This window comes from Ixodes scapularis, unplaced genomic scaffold (assembly GCF_016920785.2).
Source record: "Ixodes scapularis isolate PalLabHiFi unplaced genomic scaffold, ASM1692078v2 PGA_scaffold10__122_contigs__length_95168666, whole genome shotgun sequence".
NCBI lineage: Eukaryota > Metazoa > Arthropoda > Arachnida > Ixodida > Ixodidae > Ixodes > Ixodes scapularis.
This window is the reverse complement of record NW_024609836.1, coordinates 32,222,640-32,240,467: the sequence shown is the minus strand read 5'-3', so window position 1 is coordinate 32,240,467 and position 17,828 is coordinate 32,222,640. Positions and strand designations below refer to the sequence as shown.

General features: G+C 47.2%; 1 protein-coding gene across 1 annotated transcript in view; it reads right to left on the bottom strand.

Annotated features, from left to right (window-relative positions):
- Positions 1-17,828, bottom strand: part of LOC120838237 (potassium channel subfamily K member 4) — a 143,857-nt gene that overhangs the window by 81,179 nt on the left and 44,850 nt on the right. The window contains exon 2 of the mRNA XM_042287677.1: positions 4,570-4,720. Within this exon, the coding sequence (XP_042143611.1) occupies positions 4,570-4,720 (151 nt within the window). The remainder of the gene's footprint in view (positions 1-4,569; positions 4,721-17,828) is intronic.

Genomic DNA, 17,828 nt, shown 5'->3' with positions numbered 1-17,828 from the left:
TTTCTGTCGTTATTCGTGCACCCTATCACCCAGCAATGGTGTCCCGATGACCGGGGGACTGTCGCCATCGAAGACCATGGCTCTAATTAAGTTCGGGAGTTTGAAACGTAGAAGAAAGCGCGAACGAAGTTGGGGAACTGCAGATGCCCAACACCGGCCAAGCCTCTCATCCGGGACTTCCACTTTTTCTACACAATCAGAAAGGGGGAAAGCGCCGGTAGCCCTTTCCCCTTTTCTCTCTCGCTCTCAAAATGGCGCTACCCACGATAAAACGGTCTATTGGTTCGAAGCGCTGACGTTGGCACGCGTCATCCTCTCCCTCTCTCCCCGGTGTTGACAAACTGACAGACACCGCCGGGTTTTCGTCTAAGTCGTTTTCGCCGAAGTCACGCGCACAGCTGGCGCGGAGCCAAAGAGAAGGAGCTGCGGCGCGAGGGAATGCGGGCGTGCTGCAGTTGCCGCTCTGTCGTCGCCGGTTGTTCTTCGCTTTGGGTTTTCGTAGTAGTAGCTGTAGTAGAGGTTCATTGGTGGATTCTTACAGAATACGTTAGCATGACCCTTGGGAAGCGCCACAAACGTCCTCCTTTGGGAAACACTAACACTAACCCCGTAACGAGGCCAAAAAGAGGCAGCAAAAAATAGTGGAAGCAAAAGAGAAAGCCAAGACAGAAAAGTGAAGGGGTCAGGGTTAACGTTTCCCAAGGGAGGACGTGTGCGGCGCTTCCCAAGGGTCATGCTAACGTATTCCCAAGGATCCACCAATGGATCATCCTTTTTTCTCGCAGCATTTGCACTGTTTCTTTGTTTTTGCGATGTGTTGCGATTGCAGACATAAACTTGTTTGCTGTAAAGGAAGCAAGCGCCGTGATTTTCTTATAGGTTGCGTATAGGTTTGAAATGAACAAAAGAAGCCAGCTTTCTTCAGCTTCTGGGAGACACGTCATCGACCATCAGACGATATCTTTCAGTTGTGATTGCAACGCAGGAAGAAGCAAACAATTAAAAATATAAAGGAAAGATGCCGGAAACAGCAGGAAGAGAGTGTTGAAGGGCCGAGGACATGCAAGGTTAAGTCGCACGTTTAGGCGCGGGAGACGCGGCAGGCGAAATGTTGTTGTACCGTATACTGAAAGACTGCTCCGCTATAACTGGTGTCTCCGTGAGTTCTATTTTAAGAGCCTGTTTTGCCCCAAAACGCTGAAAATACTTCCCAACATGGGTCCATCCCAGAGTTCGTTTCTCCAAGTTTAGAATCACAGCCTGTGCGCGTCCTTGTGTGTATATTTATGCTCGCCGTTCCGAATCTGTATGTGTGCTTCTGCGTAGATCTGTGCGCGGGCGTGGGGAGGACGTGCGCGAACACACGCGCCTCGAAAGTGTGTCTGGGATTTTATGCGTCTTTTTTTTTTCTCGTCGCCCTAGGTTTCTCCAAGTAAGCGGGGATATCCCTGGCGCAGAGGCCGTAATCTACGACTCGTGTTTTGATGTTTCCTTCCCTGTGACGTCACGGCTGTCTGCTCGGAGCAGCCACGACTGGTCTCTCCGCCCGCGTTGAAGTTACACCGAACCCGTGCTGAAAGATGAAGTCGGGCTGTGCTGCTGAAATTCTTGAGGTGAAGCGTCTGCGTCGGTTCCGGATGTTGCCCTTTATTGACTTCAGCTCGGCAGTGCTATGCGGAGCGAAAGTTCGTCTGCTTCTTTTGCTGGGGTTGTGGTGACGTCAGAACGCCGAACTTTGATTGGCTGGGATTGAAGGATAATGGAAATACCTCAGGGCAGCTTGCTTTCAGGTCTAACCACTATCGTTCAATCAGAGCCAATCGAAGCCCGGCGTACTGACGTCACCACAACCCCCAGCAAAAGAAGCAGACGAACTTGCGCTTTCATGGGGCCGCTAAACGAGCTCTTTGAAAGGCAATTCATTCCTTGATTTTTCTGCGGGCACCGCCATTTTCGTACTCACTGCAGACTGAAGGCAATAGACCCTTTTCAAAAGTCCGCGAAAACGACTGTTCTCCATTTCTTGCTCACATACTCTGAGCATCTATTGGACACGAGGGCTAAGTCAGCGTTCGGCGTGAGCTCGGCTCAGATAGTATTGAAAACGAGCGCCGAGTCAGCCTTCGGCGAGGACTCGGAACCAATCACGCGTTTCCTGTACAAGCAATGGCGACCGCCAAGGTTCCTTGATGCACTTTTCAAAAAGGTTCTATCGGCGATCGTTGCGATTCTAAAAGACGATTTCCTGAGCACGTTGTCAGGACGCTCAGACAAAGGCGTGTTTGCTCGGTCACTGTCTGCCTTAACATTTCAGAAGGACGGAAAAGCGGTTTCTGCGATGTCAGATGGAGCTTCAGAGAGCTAGCAACAACGATGGTCGGCAATAAGATGGCAGAAGTGTCTTTGCTTTGAAGGGCAGTATATGTAGTGGCTCTACTGGTAGTAGTAATGTCACTGGATCCTGGGGAGGTTGCGCCAAGCTCCCGGTATGATGGACATTTCGGTTCATAGAATGAGCAGTTTATCCATAACCTCTCCGGTCTTGGTGAGCCGATCCAAATTTCCGTGACAGGTTGCTCTATAAAGACATATCTCGAATACCAAGTTCTTGTTATGTACACCCGGGTGAAACAAGCGCGTATCTTCGCACCGCCAACAACATGCGGCGTCGCGGCGTTCGGTGGCACTGAAAAATAATTTCTCCGTCTTCGAATACGCAAAAAAGGGAATATAATTATAATATATATATGGAGATAAGCATGATTTATAAGTTGATTACATGCCCAGTACCAAAAACGCGTATATTGGCAAGGAATGCTTTTAGTACAATGAAGCTTCATAGCGATCTTGGCGCGACTGGTTCGTAACGTACTCTTTCGAAGCTTTGGAGATTTGAATGGACCCAAATGACGATTTCCATGGCAACTGGGACCGCTCTGCCAACCACCTTGCGATGTTTGCTCGTCTGTATGTTAGTATCGGTTTGTGCCCGGCTACCCGGCAGAGAAGGCAACGGCACCACGTTCCCAGGATTCAGGGACTTTATAGGTCACGCACGAGGAACGAGAGCTCAAGCTTCAAACATTTAGGAAACTCAGATATTCTGGCTTTCATTTGCAGTCGTGCCGATTGTTGTATAAACGGACGATGTACCGACACGCCCATTAGTGTAACCACTACCACGCGGTGCACGTCTGACCGTTCCAACTTTCGGCCGCCCAAGCAGGATCGTGCATGCCACTTTGTCGTGGCGGTGCTTTTTGAAACAAACTACGCTCCTTTTACACCGAGAAAACCTGCCACATTAAGCGAACCAGAGAAGTGCTCTAGAACACCATTCCATGTGCAAGTATTTAGAGGTCCTAGTTGACCAAAGGTGCATGCGCCACATTCAAATGCCTTATTCTCATTATCAAACTTATAAAAACGTCAAAAAGCAAAAAAAAAAAAATCGCGAATCGATACAATGTAATAATATACCAAGATAGGCAGGAGAAGCCCCATTCCTGACATAGGCGTCGAAATTCCGGTAGCTTCATGTGCGCCGGACTTGGAGAGCGGCTTCTCTGAGCTTCCATCAAATACTTAAGTATATAGAGAGAAGACATTACTCTCGGCGCATTTGCGTTAAAAAGCGCGACTATGGTGCCAAATTTCCCATGGCGGTGTAACCTCGAACTCGCATACGCATCTCGCCGCCCGCGCTCCGAGGGAGGTTGTTACCATCGGCGCACCAAGACGCCAGGGGCCGAAGTGGCGAAGCGGGACGAAGCGGGACATGGAGACCGGGACATCGACGCCTGCTGCGATTTATCAACACCGCGCCGCTGACCAATCGCAGCAGGCGGTGATGTCACGGTCCCTTGGTTCCCCTTCGTCTCGCCGGGTGGGTTTGCTTCCAGGTTCGCCGAGAGTAAGTAGCGCTATTGCCTTCCCGGCCTGCTAGCAGGACACCGAAATACACTACAAAACCGACAACCAAACCTCGCAAGGCGATTGGCTCATCGGTCTCAGCTGCCATGGTAATCGCCATTTCGGTCCATATGAATCTTCGAAAAGGTCGTTCTGAACCAGTCACACCACGACCCAAGATCGCAATGGAGCACCATATGACTTACAGTGATATTGTATTCCTTGCGTATTCTGAGAAAATGAAATTACAATGCCGCCAAGCACCGGCACCGCACGGTGGTATAGTGCGAAGATGTGCGCTTGTTTCGCCAGTGTGTGGATAACAAAATGTCGGTATTCAAGAAATGTATTTATAAAGCAATCTTTCTCTGCAGAGTTTGATGTGCTCACCAAGGGTGGAAAGGCCAAGAAGAAACATCTCATTCCGTGAGCCAAAATGTCGACCGAATAAGACGCTACTTTCCCAGGAACAAGGGATTCCACGCAGAACCGTCGAAATTAGGTTCTCTGGCAAACGATAAGTTTGATCACCCACAGGTCATGCCGATGACAACATCTAAATACCTGCCATATCAGGAGAGAGGTCCACGCGCCTTCTTTGAGGACTAGTCATCGGAACCCAGCAAGTGAGAACCTGGAGCCAGTGAGCATGCGTACCGTGGAAGTTCCTCCGGATCTCCATGATCTCGTTTCGAAGCAGGTCCTCGTTGGGTCCCTCGACGGCCATGAAAACCGCTCCGCCGATGACCACGTACACGATGAACACCACCAGGAGTGCCAGCACTTCCTTCTTGCTCATCGTGATGGCCTGTGGAATACAACAACAAGACAGTTAGAGTCCCCCTTCAAAGACACAGGACATCCGCCGATAAGAACACCGATGATCGAATCACAAAGCTTGTGATGACGTCAGAAAGACGCCGAGCTCTGAGTAACTCTGATTGAAGGACAGTGGATAGACCTCAAGGTTGCTTGCTTTGAGGTCTACCCACTATCCTTCATTGAGAACCAATCGGAGCTGGGCGTTCTGACGTCACCACAACCCCTGCAAAAGAAGCTACGAACTTGCGCTCCGTATAGTCCGTGCCCTGCGTTTCTTAGCCTGTCAGTGACTTACAGTTCTAGCGCGCACTCTAAGAAATCTGGAGTATCTGCTTTCCCGCAAAGCTCTTTGGAGAGCCCCAATTGCTGCGATCGACGAAAGAAGCTGGCTGAATGACGAGTCTAAAAATATGTTTCGACCTAAGCAAGACAGTCCTCCCTGTGACACTGAGCATGGTTGAACGTTGTGTCCGGTGTCACAGCTCAGACTGCCTTTTTAGGTCTAAACATAGTTCCAGCCTTATCATTTGATTGGTCCTCCAAATCAATAAAATCCTCGTCGACTAGACTCTCCCAGATGATTTGCGGGCTTAAGGCTGCGGTCCCACGGGAGCCATCTTGAACAAGGCGTTAGTTCAACCAATAGATGGCGACACGTACCCGTGGGGTGGCCGAAACATTGGTTAACAGTGGGATGGCTCGAGCACCATCACGTTCCCCTCGTGGCCTTGCTCGCGCCGCTGCCAGCTGTGCTCAGCTAGCTCAAGTAGCGTGGCACATCAAACGGACGTATCCGAGAATGTCAGGCTGGGTATAAATTGTTCTCTGATATAGGAAGATGCTGTCCCGGCGGTTGTAACGGGCTTTCGCAATAAATCTTACCAAGAAGGAATCAAATGTTGATTGACGTGTCAATATTCTATCAATGAAAATTTCTTCTGCAGGAATGCACGCTCAGTAGACTCAATCTTCCAAGACACCGTGGAAGCGGACGTCTAGTGAACGGCTTCGCGATTTACGGTACTTACCTCACTATTTTAATGACGACTAAAATAACGTCACGATATATTGTGTTTCATGGGATTCGGAAGATGTTGTACAGGTTGTTACATTAAAGGGGGGGGGGGGGGGGGGGGTTCCCAGAAAACAAACGCCGTTGCAATATGTTCGGAAGTACCGACACACATAATGTTGTAAGTACAGCTTAGGAGGAATATGATGAAAACCATCAGAAGAAATGGGGAGGCGTTTATTTGCAATGATGACGCTACGAATGAATGGCGTTTAGCGACGGCAAGTTATGAGCATTCGGGAATTTATAGATTCACGTGATTGCTAACTATGGACATGCGTTTTTGTCGGGAGATGGTGTTGCGGTGATGACCTGATATCGGACGACTTGTGGCAGACGAACAAGCAAGTTTCGTCTCAGCGAATGGTAAGTGTCCAGTGTCAAGCACAACACGTGGCTACCGACGTTGTCGACATTTCGAACATTTACCGCTTTCGACAAAAGTCCTGGCACCTAGGCTAACTTTCTGGAAAGACTCGAAGTCTTCCTTGAGTCTAACAGTAACTGAAGACGATCCACTATTCAATCGGTGGGTGGCGAAACGTATCCGCATCTGCGGAGTCATGGGCGATGCGTACTCTAAGTGGCTGGAAGTTTACACGATGCCTGCCACGACGTCCAAACACGTCATTGACGTTCTACGGTCTCTTTTACCTACTTTTGCCCTACCAAAAATACTTTTCTGTGATAACGCGCCAAATCTTGCTTCAAACAAAATAAACAAGTTTTTGAAGAAAAAAACCGGCATCAGGCATCACATTAGTGCACCATACCATCCTGCAACTAACGGGCATGCAAAACAGATGGTGTGCGAAACAAAAAAAAAGCCCTTTCGAAGCTTACGGAAGAAGCAGTTCAGTGAAGAATCGCCAGGTTGTTCCAACAGCACGCGACGGTCTCCTCTTACACGGTAAAAACACCCGCCGAAGAAATATTCGGTGGACGAAGAGCCACACCCCTCGATCTCATGATACTATGGCTTACAAACGAAGATCGAGAGATTCCCAGATCGGGAGTAATTGCAGTTTATTCGGTCGGACAACTCGTCTACGTAAGGAATTTCAGCGGAAGTCGGGCCTTCCATGTAAAACTTGAGTAGAAAAGGCTCTATGTTGGTTGACCAGAAGGTGTCATCTCTCTGTATACGTTGGATATCAACGTCCTTGAGTGTAAATATAACTAAATCCCAAAACTCTCTTTGTGTATTGTGTAACTGCCCTTGTATTTGATAGTAGAAGCCATGGTGGGTGATTTGGACCTTTCACACCAGGCTCCTTTTTATTATTTTTCGCCTCATACTCCTTTGCGGTTTAAGTATGCTTCAAGAATCTTTTGTAACGGGGACACTTTACGTCAATGAGGCCATTTGTTCCAAGTAATCAATCAGGGAATGCTGCTAGAAATCCGTCCCTCTTATTAACGAATAAGCCGCACTTCTGCACAGTGCAGTTTTCCTGTTCCACGCACAGTTGTAAAGTAGCATCCTCATTGATTCTACCATATCCTGTTGCGGGAGAAGAAAGTCTTTGGGTACACGATACTTGAAACAAGTATGGCACTGTACGTTGTGGTTCGACACTCACTAATGTCGTCGTCCTTATAGAGCCTCATCATTTAATCATTACCTCGTCACCTCATATTGCTCTTCATCAACAGCAAGTACAATAGGCTACGGCCATATTACAATCTAAGAATTAAAAAATTGAGTCGTTGAGTCCTTCAACAAGTTTATTATTTATATAATGTTATTACGTTACATTACCTCGAGACGATCGACGTCCATCGTCGATCTGCAAATACTTATACCTGTATATAAATTAGACGCACAAAGGGGGGGGGGGGGGGGGGTCGGTGGCCGAGTGCATGGTCTAGCGCACACCAGCTCGGAGCACTTGGAGCCAAAGCTCGCGCTGCAGAAGCCACCCCGCCCTTGCCCGTTTCGATCTGGAAGAGCATCCTACCGGCGTGTGGTCGTGTATCACTACTGCGTGGTGCACGTTAAAGACACCAGGTTTGCGGTTGTACCGCGCTGGCTAAATTGCTTATCTACAGCTGAGAGTCAGACGCCCAATGAGGCGGACTAACTTCCGGCTGTATAAACATACACACAACAATTTGCAGTTAGATGCATAATCACAAAAAGCACAGCGTGCGGCCTCTTTTCTTTGGATGCCTTTTTCTTAAACCAGCGCAAGCTCGCGCGCTCTCTCTTTTGAGACGGTTAGAACGGTCGCACATAAAACCCGCGTTTCTCCTACCTGGCCGCTTCCTCCTCATGTGCAGAGCAGGCGCAACAGCCGATCGTCATGATTCAAAAGTGCGACATCCTCAGCATTAGATTCGGTGTTAGGAAACTCATGTAATGTTGCTTCGCTTTGTCGCACACTGTTTAAAGTGGAAGACGGAAAAGCGTTTCTTGTGATTTCAGATAAAGCTTCAAATAACTGGCAACCATGATTTTAAGCCACAATATGGCCAAGTGTCGCTACTCTGACGCGTAGCTTATTTAATGACACTATTCATGCTCTTGTTAAGGAGGCTTCTAATACCCGGAAGGGCCAAGACGTAAGCCCCGTGGATTCCACAAGCCACTACCTTTTGACACCTGCCTCTTCTTCGTTGTTCCCGCTTGTGCCAGTAAATTAGCTACGGTTCAGAGTAACGACACTTGGCCATATTGTGGCTTAAAATCATGGTTGCCAGTTACCTGAAGCTTTATTTAAAATCACAGGAAACGCTTTTCCGTCCCCCACAAATGTTTAATTGCAATATTGCATCAGCTTCCTAGCACCGCATCTAATGCTGAGGAAGTCGTGCTTTTGGATCATGACGATCGGCAGTTGCGTTTGCACTAAACAGGACCCAAAATGGCGGCGCCCAAAACAATTTTGGGGAACGGAGTGCCGATACTTCAAAGCTCATTCAGCGACTCTAGGCGTGAAGTGAACTCGGGTGTATTATTTTCCTCTTCGTCTTTATTGTTTATTGATTTCGATCATATCGAATAATTACCACATTATATCACGCTACGCGTGTGTAATTATTTGTCTTAGATTTATTAACCTGACTCAGTACCTAAACCATTCATTTATCGATAGTAAATCTTCCAATATATTTTTTAAATGTGAAGGTAAAAAGACACGGCGATTGATGATGATACAGACGCCAACGCCGCCCTCGGAAATTTTTCGAACACTAGAAATCAGCACTTTGTCTGCCATCCCCCAGGTAGCGCAACAAAACACCCAAACAGTTTTTAATTGTTTTTAAAATTAGCTAAGCTCTACACCTATTATGAAACCAAAGCAAGGTCATTGTGAAAATTTAATACATCGCAATGTATGTCTATTCCAAACAATAAATGTTATTAGATGCCAATAAATCTGTTTGATGTCCAAAAAGATATGCGTCAAAAACAGGTAAGTTTGAAGGGCTCCTGGAGCGTTATGACTTTGAAAACGAAAAAAAGCCATCGTCCACCTCTTGGGCAACCATTGTAGCTCTAAATGTTATAAAATATCTTATCATAGTTTGAATATTTCGTCAGCGGCATTTGAAGTACGATGACTCAAAGCACAAAAAAGTGCTACGTTTGATATAAAATATCTCGACAAAAAATTTTTACACAACATTAAATTTTTTTCTGCATATTACCAATTATAAGCACTACATCTGTAGCTAATTTCAGTGCCCTAGCGCTTGTCAATAAAACATGTTTGTGCTGAAAAATGTCAATTTTAGGGCAATATTTGGAGGGATGAAAAAAACAAAGTAGTGCAAATACCAAAAAAGTGTATCGTTACATTTTGCTCCGACATCATCTTAGCAAAACTGCTATATTGGAACCGTGCTATCGTTAATGGATCGTTCATAAAACATGAACTAGCGGAGCAAGTGAGGGTCCGCGCCATCATATTCGCAACGCTACAAACGCGCATGAACAGTAAAATCCAACACATACATAATATCAAATGAAAGAGGATTGCATTACCTTTCGAATGACATCAATTCCACAAAATAGTATTTATAAGGAGATGAGTAATGACCTGCCAAAAAGTACCTAAACTGCCACATTCAGTGGGACCGTGGCCTTAAGTAGACGCGCCGGATTTCTTAGAGCGTGTGGTCACCGAAGGCAAAGCAGTTTGATTGTGACACCTTAACGCAGCGGAATGCACGGAAAGAAACGCACGCAACACCCCCAGCACGTTGTTTTGCCAACACTTGGTATGCAGCCTTCCTCTAGAAATCCCCAACACATGTCGTATTCACGTTACGGGATGTCTAGACTGCAGATTTGTCCGGTGTCTATGTCCCCAAAAATAATTTCTGAAAGTTTGACTACGCCGTTTAGAGCGCATGTGCAATTTTGAGCTCAGCTACGTGGGCATCGCAGAGGTGCCAACCTCTGCGATGCATCGGAGTCGTCAGACTGAATCCCAAAAGTGATGGAGGTGGAGCTATAATGCGAGTGTAATTTTTTCCCGTGTCTTTGAAAAAATATATAAACGTAGTCGATATTCTCGTAGCATCAAAAGGAAAAACTTGACGTGAGCCATCATTTCAACATTTACGACAGAGAGCCAAACCTATGCGAGAAGGTATGTAAGACGATTTCAAAATATCACATTCCGCGTCCACCACGGGGACATTGTTTTCATCAATGAGAAAGAATGTAACCTCTGTCTTGGTATTATTGTGTATGCTAAAGGTCGCAAACGTTTGAGCACAAAGCTACGAGAAATGTCCGTCTTCGCTCACGGTTACAGAACCGCGAGCAAAAACGGGCGAAGAGCGTTGTCTGCTTTTCGTCGTCTGCTTCTTTCTCCACGGACGTTGAACTGACTTAGGATTCGCGGCAAAGTTCTGAGGAACTGGGTCTGAACTCGTTCAGAACTGGGATGAATCGAAAGCGCCAATTCCTGCACTGCTGAACCACTTGAGTCAGTTCCGGCGAACCGAGCAGACCTTATGCTTCGTTTATGCAGAATAAAAAGGTATCCTTCTGAGGTGTTCCTTGTACGTAGCTTACGAGTGGCACTTGTACGATTACAAGGAACACCTCAAGAAGTGTTAGCGTGCCTTTCAATAAGGTAGGCTTAGCGTGTCGGCACCCCATTTCCCGTTTTTCTTATGGGCGCCGCCAATTTTGGTGCTTAGTGCAGAGCGGGCGCAACAGACCCTTTTGAAAAGCACATCAAGCAACATTGGCAGTCGCCATTGCTTGGACACGAAGCGTGTGATTGGGTCCGACCCCTAGCCGACTGTTGAACCAGTACTGGTGTCCAATACAAGCTCAGAGATATATGATCAAGCAACGGCGGACATGCGATGGCGCGGACTTTTGAAAACAAATTATCAACTATCGTTACGATTAAAAAAAAGAAGTGGCTTCATGAAATTTAAATTTGGTGTCAGGAAGTTCACGCGACATCGTTCTGCAACGTCGAACAGTGTTTTAACATTTCCGTATAGGACGACAAGTGGCAACATTTCTTTTCAGCACAAAAGGGGGCTGAAGCTGTCGTTACTTTATACTTATTCAGTGGATTTATATAGTTGTGCTTACTGGGCAGAACCCTACAACAGATGAGATTTGGAAGATTGGTGACATCACTCGGCGGTCGATAGCTTATCCGTGGCTACCGCGTAGGATCGGACGGCGAGCTTTTGCGGTGCTTTAACAGCGTGCACACGCTGCACCGTCAATATTGCCCGTCTGAGCGGCCTTAGAGTGCGACTTCTTTCTGAGCAGGCGTCGGGTGAAATGGTTCATAAATCACACTGGCTACGATAAGAAACGTATCCAGTGCGAAGCTTTACAAACGCAGGGTGCGTGGCTTACAACGTTCACGCCCCTTGCTTTCCGATTGGTTCTTCGGCGATCTTCGGCGAATGTTTGGCGGATCTTCGGCGAATCTTCCGCGAATCTTCGGCGAATCTTCGGCGAATCTTCAGCGATCTTTGGTGATTTTCGGCAAATGCTGCAACCTCATTGGCTGCGGTGAGTTAATAAGATTCATGGGACTCACCACACCTGCCTTTTTTTAAGCGTGTCCATGATTATAGCGTCTACCGGCCGCTTAGGTGTGTCTATTCAACGGGAAGGCGAAGGTAGGCCAGGTTTATATAGATTGACAGCCGTTGAAGCTGCAGCAGGCCTTCACGTGACCGCCGCTTTCACTGAGCGATGAACCCATAAACTTCGGTTGGAATACGGTTGCTATATGCTTGCCCGATGAAGCGGCAGGGTGCGGGAGCAAAATGCCAACGATCGAACTGGAGTGGTACGCATTGCACTCTATTCCCGCCACCCAATAATCGAGTTTGATCTGCGTATTTTTTTTTCTTCTCGAAAACCTATAGAAAATTTTTAATGGAATACCTACAGCCGGAAGCAGAGACGAAGTCCTGGTAAAACTAAACGGTATGGTTCGTTTTAATTGTAAACTTTAGGAGTTTCACGGGTATAATAGGCGAAAGTCCAAAAGGTAGGTCAAATGTTCGAATTACAAGAGGTTTTATACTATTGGCATGTAGTGACCTACTAGCAGTAATTCATATAAAATATGAATGCCGAAAGCGATTAATAACGATGCACGTGTCGAATAAGTCGTAGACTCAATTTGCATAATTCAATCGAAAACATGAAAACAAAAAAACAAATGAATGAATGAATACTCATTAAAAATATTGATTGCTCACTAAAACTGCTGCTTTGAGGATCATTGTTGTAATGAAGAGTGCAACCATAGCCTATGGTGCAACAATCTCTACCAAATTACAGCCGTTTATGACACAACTACTAAAAAAAAGAGTTCTACCTTAACATTTTGTTTTTTGAGGAATTCTTAGTTCACTTCGCATCATCTTCTCCTCCGTAAAATCCAATTATCTCCTCAAGGCCGTGTGGCCTTGAGGGTAAATAAATAGTAAATGTATAAAATGGTCAGGCAAGCTAGATACATGTCATGTTGTCGTTTTACTCATCCTCGCGTGACGCATGTTGCAGACTCCTGGTTAGAAGTCGTACTGCACTGGTTAAATTTCTACCCCCAGAGCGAGAAACCAGTGTCGCCAAACTTCAAAGAAGACCGGCCCGGCGCTGTCTAAACACTCAGCGTCTAATTTGCTCTGGTTTGCTTGCTGTGCCGTTTTTGACACCCTGCTAACTTGACGCTGTACTTTTTGGTTCCCGTGTCGTGCCGTCACGTTCTATTTTGCCTCGGGGCTATTTATATGTCGTGCTCTTTCGCACGTTGTCTTGGGAATGTGTTTTTACTGCCATTCATTTTTATAGCACTGCCTTTGCTACACCGTTTCCGCAACATCCAGCTTAGTGTACTATTTTCGGAAATCGTACGTTCGGGAGGTTCCGGTATGAAAATATGTGAATACGTGCTCAAGCGAGCGTTAGCACTTCCTCAACCAAGGAAGCAAGTCTCGCTTGCTCCATTGAGCTGCACCTAGACTCGGCTTCCCTAAAGTCCCTTTCGTGCCCGTTGTGACTTCTTTTCGGGCACCCAAGTTTGTTCTAAGCCGCTTCTTCCCTCTTTTTCCTAATGCGCGCGTGACTTGATTCTGGGAATCATCGAACACTGCTTGCCGCCAAGTTGCGCTAGTTATTTCTGAAATGATGGAATCGACAGATAGGCTCCTTTAGCGAACGGAAGATGCGTAGATAAAGAGACTGATTGATAACACGCTTATCGAACTGCCAAAAAGGAGTGGGGTAGGGGATATCTTAGGTTGTGGCGAGTCCTGGAAGACGGCCTGGAAGGGCTAAAACGGCGGCGCAACGATTTTCAGAGTTTTGTTAATTAATTGTGGGAAATGTTCTATGTCACCTAAAAAAATTTAATTGATTTTTGTTTACATGAAAGAAATAAAAAATCGGGGTATCCCTGAAACCATACGATCTTTCGACTGAGGCGGGGTAGTGACGTCAATCGGAGTCCTCCCTCTGCGATTGTCGACTTTTTCAAGGTTTGATTCGGCTGCGATAGAGCACCTCGCCCGGTTAGCATCGTTGAAGGTCAGGGCTAGCGATTCGAGACAAGGAGGCGGTTCGCCACGGGGACGATGGGGGTAGCGACGGAGATGAAATAGTTTGGTTCACTTCCGATAGATGGCACCACGGAAACTTGTGTACTTCCCATGACGTCACACCGTAGTTCCAATGAACGCCACATGCGGCTTAAAACTTGGAAAAAGGTTGTGTTTTTCTTTTCCTTTTTGAGATTACGCAGCGAAATCACAGTATTTCGGGGAGAAGGTAGCGCATTTTTACTACATTCTAGCAAAACAAACAGATTACAAAAAAAGAAAAAAAAAGAATCAAGCTGCAAATTTTTATAACGTTAAATTTTGGCACTGCCTCTTTAGGCTGGTTCACACGTTTGCGTGATAGTGTGATTGACTCCGTCGCACCAGCTTGTGACTAGTTACGACTACAGGACATACTGGAACCCTCTGTCGGGTCGCCGTGGAATACGTTCGATCTACGTATGTTTTAAGTATCATTCCTTCACCGCGGGCTTAAAATGATTCTGATAATAGTATAAGCGACCATTCATCATAGACCGCGCGTATATTCGATTTATCAGGCAATGCGAGAGTGAAACAAAGAGAGAAAAAAGGCTTCCGAAAGAATACGTTCTAATAATAGAAGAAAAAAAAAGTGATGCGGAACTTTCGGTCTATTGTGCACAGATAGGAGGTGTCTCTAGGTCTATACTTGATGAATAGCGCGCGTCTGAGGTGTGTTCATTCGTCGTGGGCGGTAACAAACGATCGCAACGTAGCCGACCTCATTCAAACGCGAATGTGCCAACCAAGCCTTTCGATGTGGGCTTCTACGCCCGTGTTATGGACACAGTCCAAGAGGCTGCAGAGGTCCATTTTTCCGGATCTGGCGCCGAGTCCTTTGGGAAGACGCCGGGCTTTTATGTCGTCGACTCGGTAGCAATCTTGTGCGCGTTACTCGAAAAAAAGTAATCGATTACAATTACATTTGCCTAAAAAAAATATAAGTATACTATTCGATTCCGTGAGAGGAAAAGTAATTTGCTTCAACTTGAAAAGAAATAGAAATTAACCGTTCCTTTTCTGATTACTTCATATTTTCAAAACGACAGATTGCTCTGTCGCGGTTTGATAATGAGTCTTTCTTTCGTACTGTTCATCACTGGATTAGAATCGCCGAATTATAAGGCACTTATTTTCTTAATACATTTATAGAGAATTTCAGGGAACCGTTTCTGCATAGTCGATAAGGTACAATGGGACCTCTGGTATGAACTGCGCGTATGAGAGTCTGCTGTGGTAGCGCATGCTCACTGCGTATAGCGGAGGGCCAACCGTACCGAATCGGATATGCAGGAACGGCTCCCTAAAATTCCATAATGTTGGTAAACCATCCTCCTGTCGGAAACTTTGTTCGAGGATTACTTGGTAGGAAACTTGTAGAAACAAAAAGGCGCCATTAGAAAAATGAAAGGGAAATGGTAATGATTCCAAGTGCTTTGAACTTGTAGCCTGCTATAAAGTGGACACGACTGACCCGTGTGGCAGCATGATGACAACTGAGGTTTATTGCCAGAAAAGGAAGGATTGAATAAAGAAGAAGGAAAGGCTCGAATAAAGAAAAAGAAAAAAGACTTGGTGCTGGCCTTGCTCGTGCCATCACGTCGCTGTCAGTGATTACTCTGTTGCTGCATCGTCACTTGCCAACACTCCTTTCCCCCTATAACAAAGACGAACAGGTGGACGCCGATCTCGACGTGACCTTCTTGTTGTTGGTTCGAGTGAATCTCGACTTTCTTGCTCAGAGGTGACGACCGGTTGTGGTTGTTGGGGTGTCGGGAACGCGGCGGCAGCATCAGTTGTCACGTCCACCTGGGGTATCCGTGCTTAGACTTCTGAGTTGCTATCGCGGGGACGAACTTGGTCGGCATGGCGGCATCGCTGACCAGCTGGCGAACTGATTTGTACCAAACGATGACCACTGGTTGTTTCTACTGTGCCGGGAAGCCACTTGTCTCCGGGAATGTGGTTCTTGAACCACACTGTCTGTCCAGGAATAAAGGGGTTAGTTATATCATCCTGAGTCTTTGGTAACGTCACGGGTAGTAGAGTGTCAATTCGTGAACGTATGGTGTAGCCCATTAATCTTTGCGATGGTGTCTTCCCGCCTTTTCCTGGCGTTGTGCGGTAGCTGTGTAAGAACCGTGCTAACCGTGTATGCATGTTGCCTTCTTTCAACTTCTTGAGACCCTCTTTCACGGTTCTCACCGCTCGCTCAGCCAAACCATTCGACTGGGGAAAATAAGGAGCCGTGCGCATGTGCTGGATGTTGTTGCGCGAACAAAAGTCCTGAAACTCAGCACTGACGAACTGAGGACCATTATCCCAAACTACGGTCCGGGGTAGTCCGAAACGGGCAAACATCGCGCGCAAGGCTTGTATGGTAGACCCCGCTGTGACCGTCTTTAATGGCGCCACCTCAATCCACTTGCTGTGCGAGTCTACGATTATGAGCAACATGTAGTCGTCTACTGGACCCGCATATCGATGTGAACCCGAGACCATTTTTCTTTTGTCTCTGGCCAAGGCTTCGGTGTCTGGGAAGGCGGTAGAGACGCTACCTTAGCGCATGTGACACACCTCCGCGCCACTTGTTCAATGTCTTCGTCTAAGCCCGGATACCACAGTAAGGTTCTCGCGACTGCTTTCATTCCCGATGTGCCTACATGGGTGTCATGTAGAAGCTACCTTGCGAGACAGAAATAAACCTATCTCGCAAGATATGCGAATTAAAAAAAAAAAAAGACTGTACTCGGCGTAAATTATTTTGCGGTGCGTTGTCAATGCTAGCGTAGCTTCCATAGTACCGAGCTCCGCACTATCTGCCGTAGGAACCGGTGGCTAATAATAATAATAATAATAATGTTTATTCAACCCTGAGGGGGCGCGACACCACAGAAATGTCATTGGTCCATTGCTGCGGTCTGTGACTTCGTCTTGCGTCTCATTCGCTAACGTTCGCTCAATAGCCCGTAAGAAATTAAAAGTGCGGGGGAAGCGTCTCCCCCCGCTTTCCCACTGGAGAGGCGACGACCCAGAGGTTGTCGCCTCTCCAGCGTTCGCTCTGCTAAAGTGGAAAGAGGTGGGAGGAGCTTCTGGTGAACTCTTGACGTATCACCGATTATAGCTTTGACGGAGTTGGAGCGCTGTGGAAGGTACGAAAGCCTCGACAACGCAGCACGAAACCGTTCAACCGCTCATTCAAGCGGATCCGCGTTCGCAAAGCGGTTGCGAACGCGGTTTTATAAAGATCCAGTACAATTGCACGCGCACTCGATGACATCAAGTGCCCGTGCAATTGTACTGGATCTTTATACAACCGCGTTCGCAACCGCTTTGCGAACGCGGGTCCGCTTCCAGTGTGAATGAGCGGTAAGGCCGAGTATACAGTGTACGAGGCCTTAGCGGTTTCAGATTTCGTGGGGGATATTCTTATCGTTTCGGAGGCCCGGAAAAAATCGGGTCAGCGCGTCCCGCGGTGACTGACACCCCACACGAACTCGGTTTCACGTAGAGCGACAATCCGTGACGACATCCATGAAGCTACTCTCGAAAACCGAAATCGAGTTTTATTTCGGTCCCCGGGCCCGTAAATTTATTCACGGCTGACCCGAATCACCGGAAGCCGGGAGGGAGGGGGTGGCATACTCTAAATTGGAGGAGACACCGAGACGGAAGCGGAAATGGTGCGTGTCGCGACGTCTGAAAACGTATATTCGTCCCGTCGGAGGATCGCGCGTCTCGTCGTTTCGGTGCACGAGCACGAGCAAGGGGGCTTCCTTGTGCAACCTCCTGGCTGGATGCGGTATGGTCGCGAGCGGGCGGAGCCCGGCAGTGGCCCCATACAAATGGGGTCGCGTCAGGTGCAAGCAGCGCTGTTTTCGAGTGTCGGGAAAGTGATGCGACATGCCGGGGCTGCGATATGCGGTGACCCGCT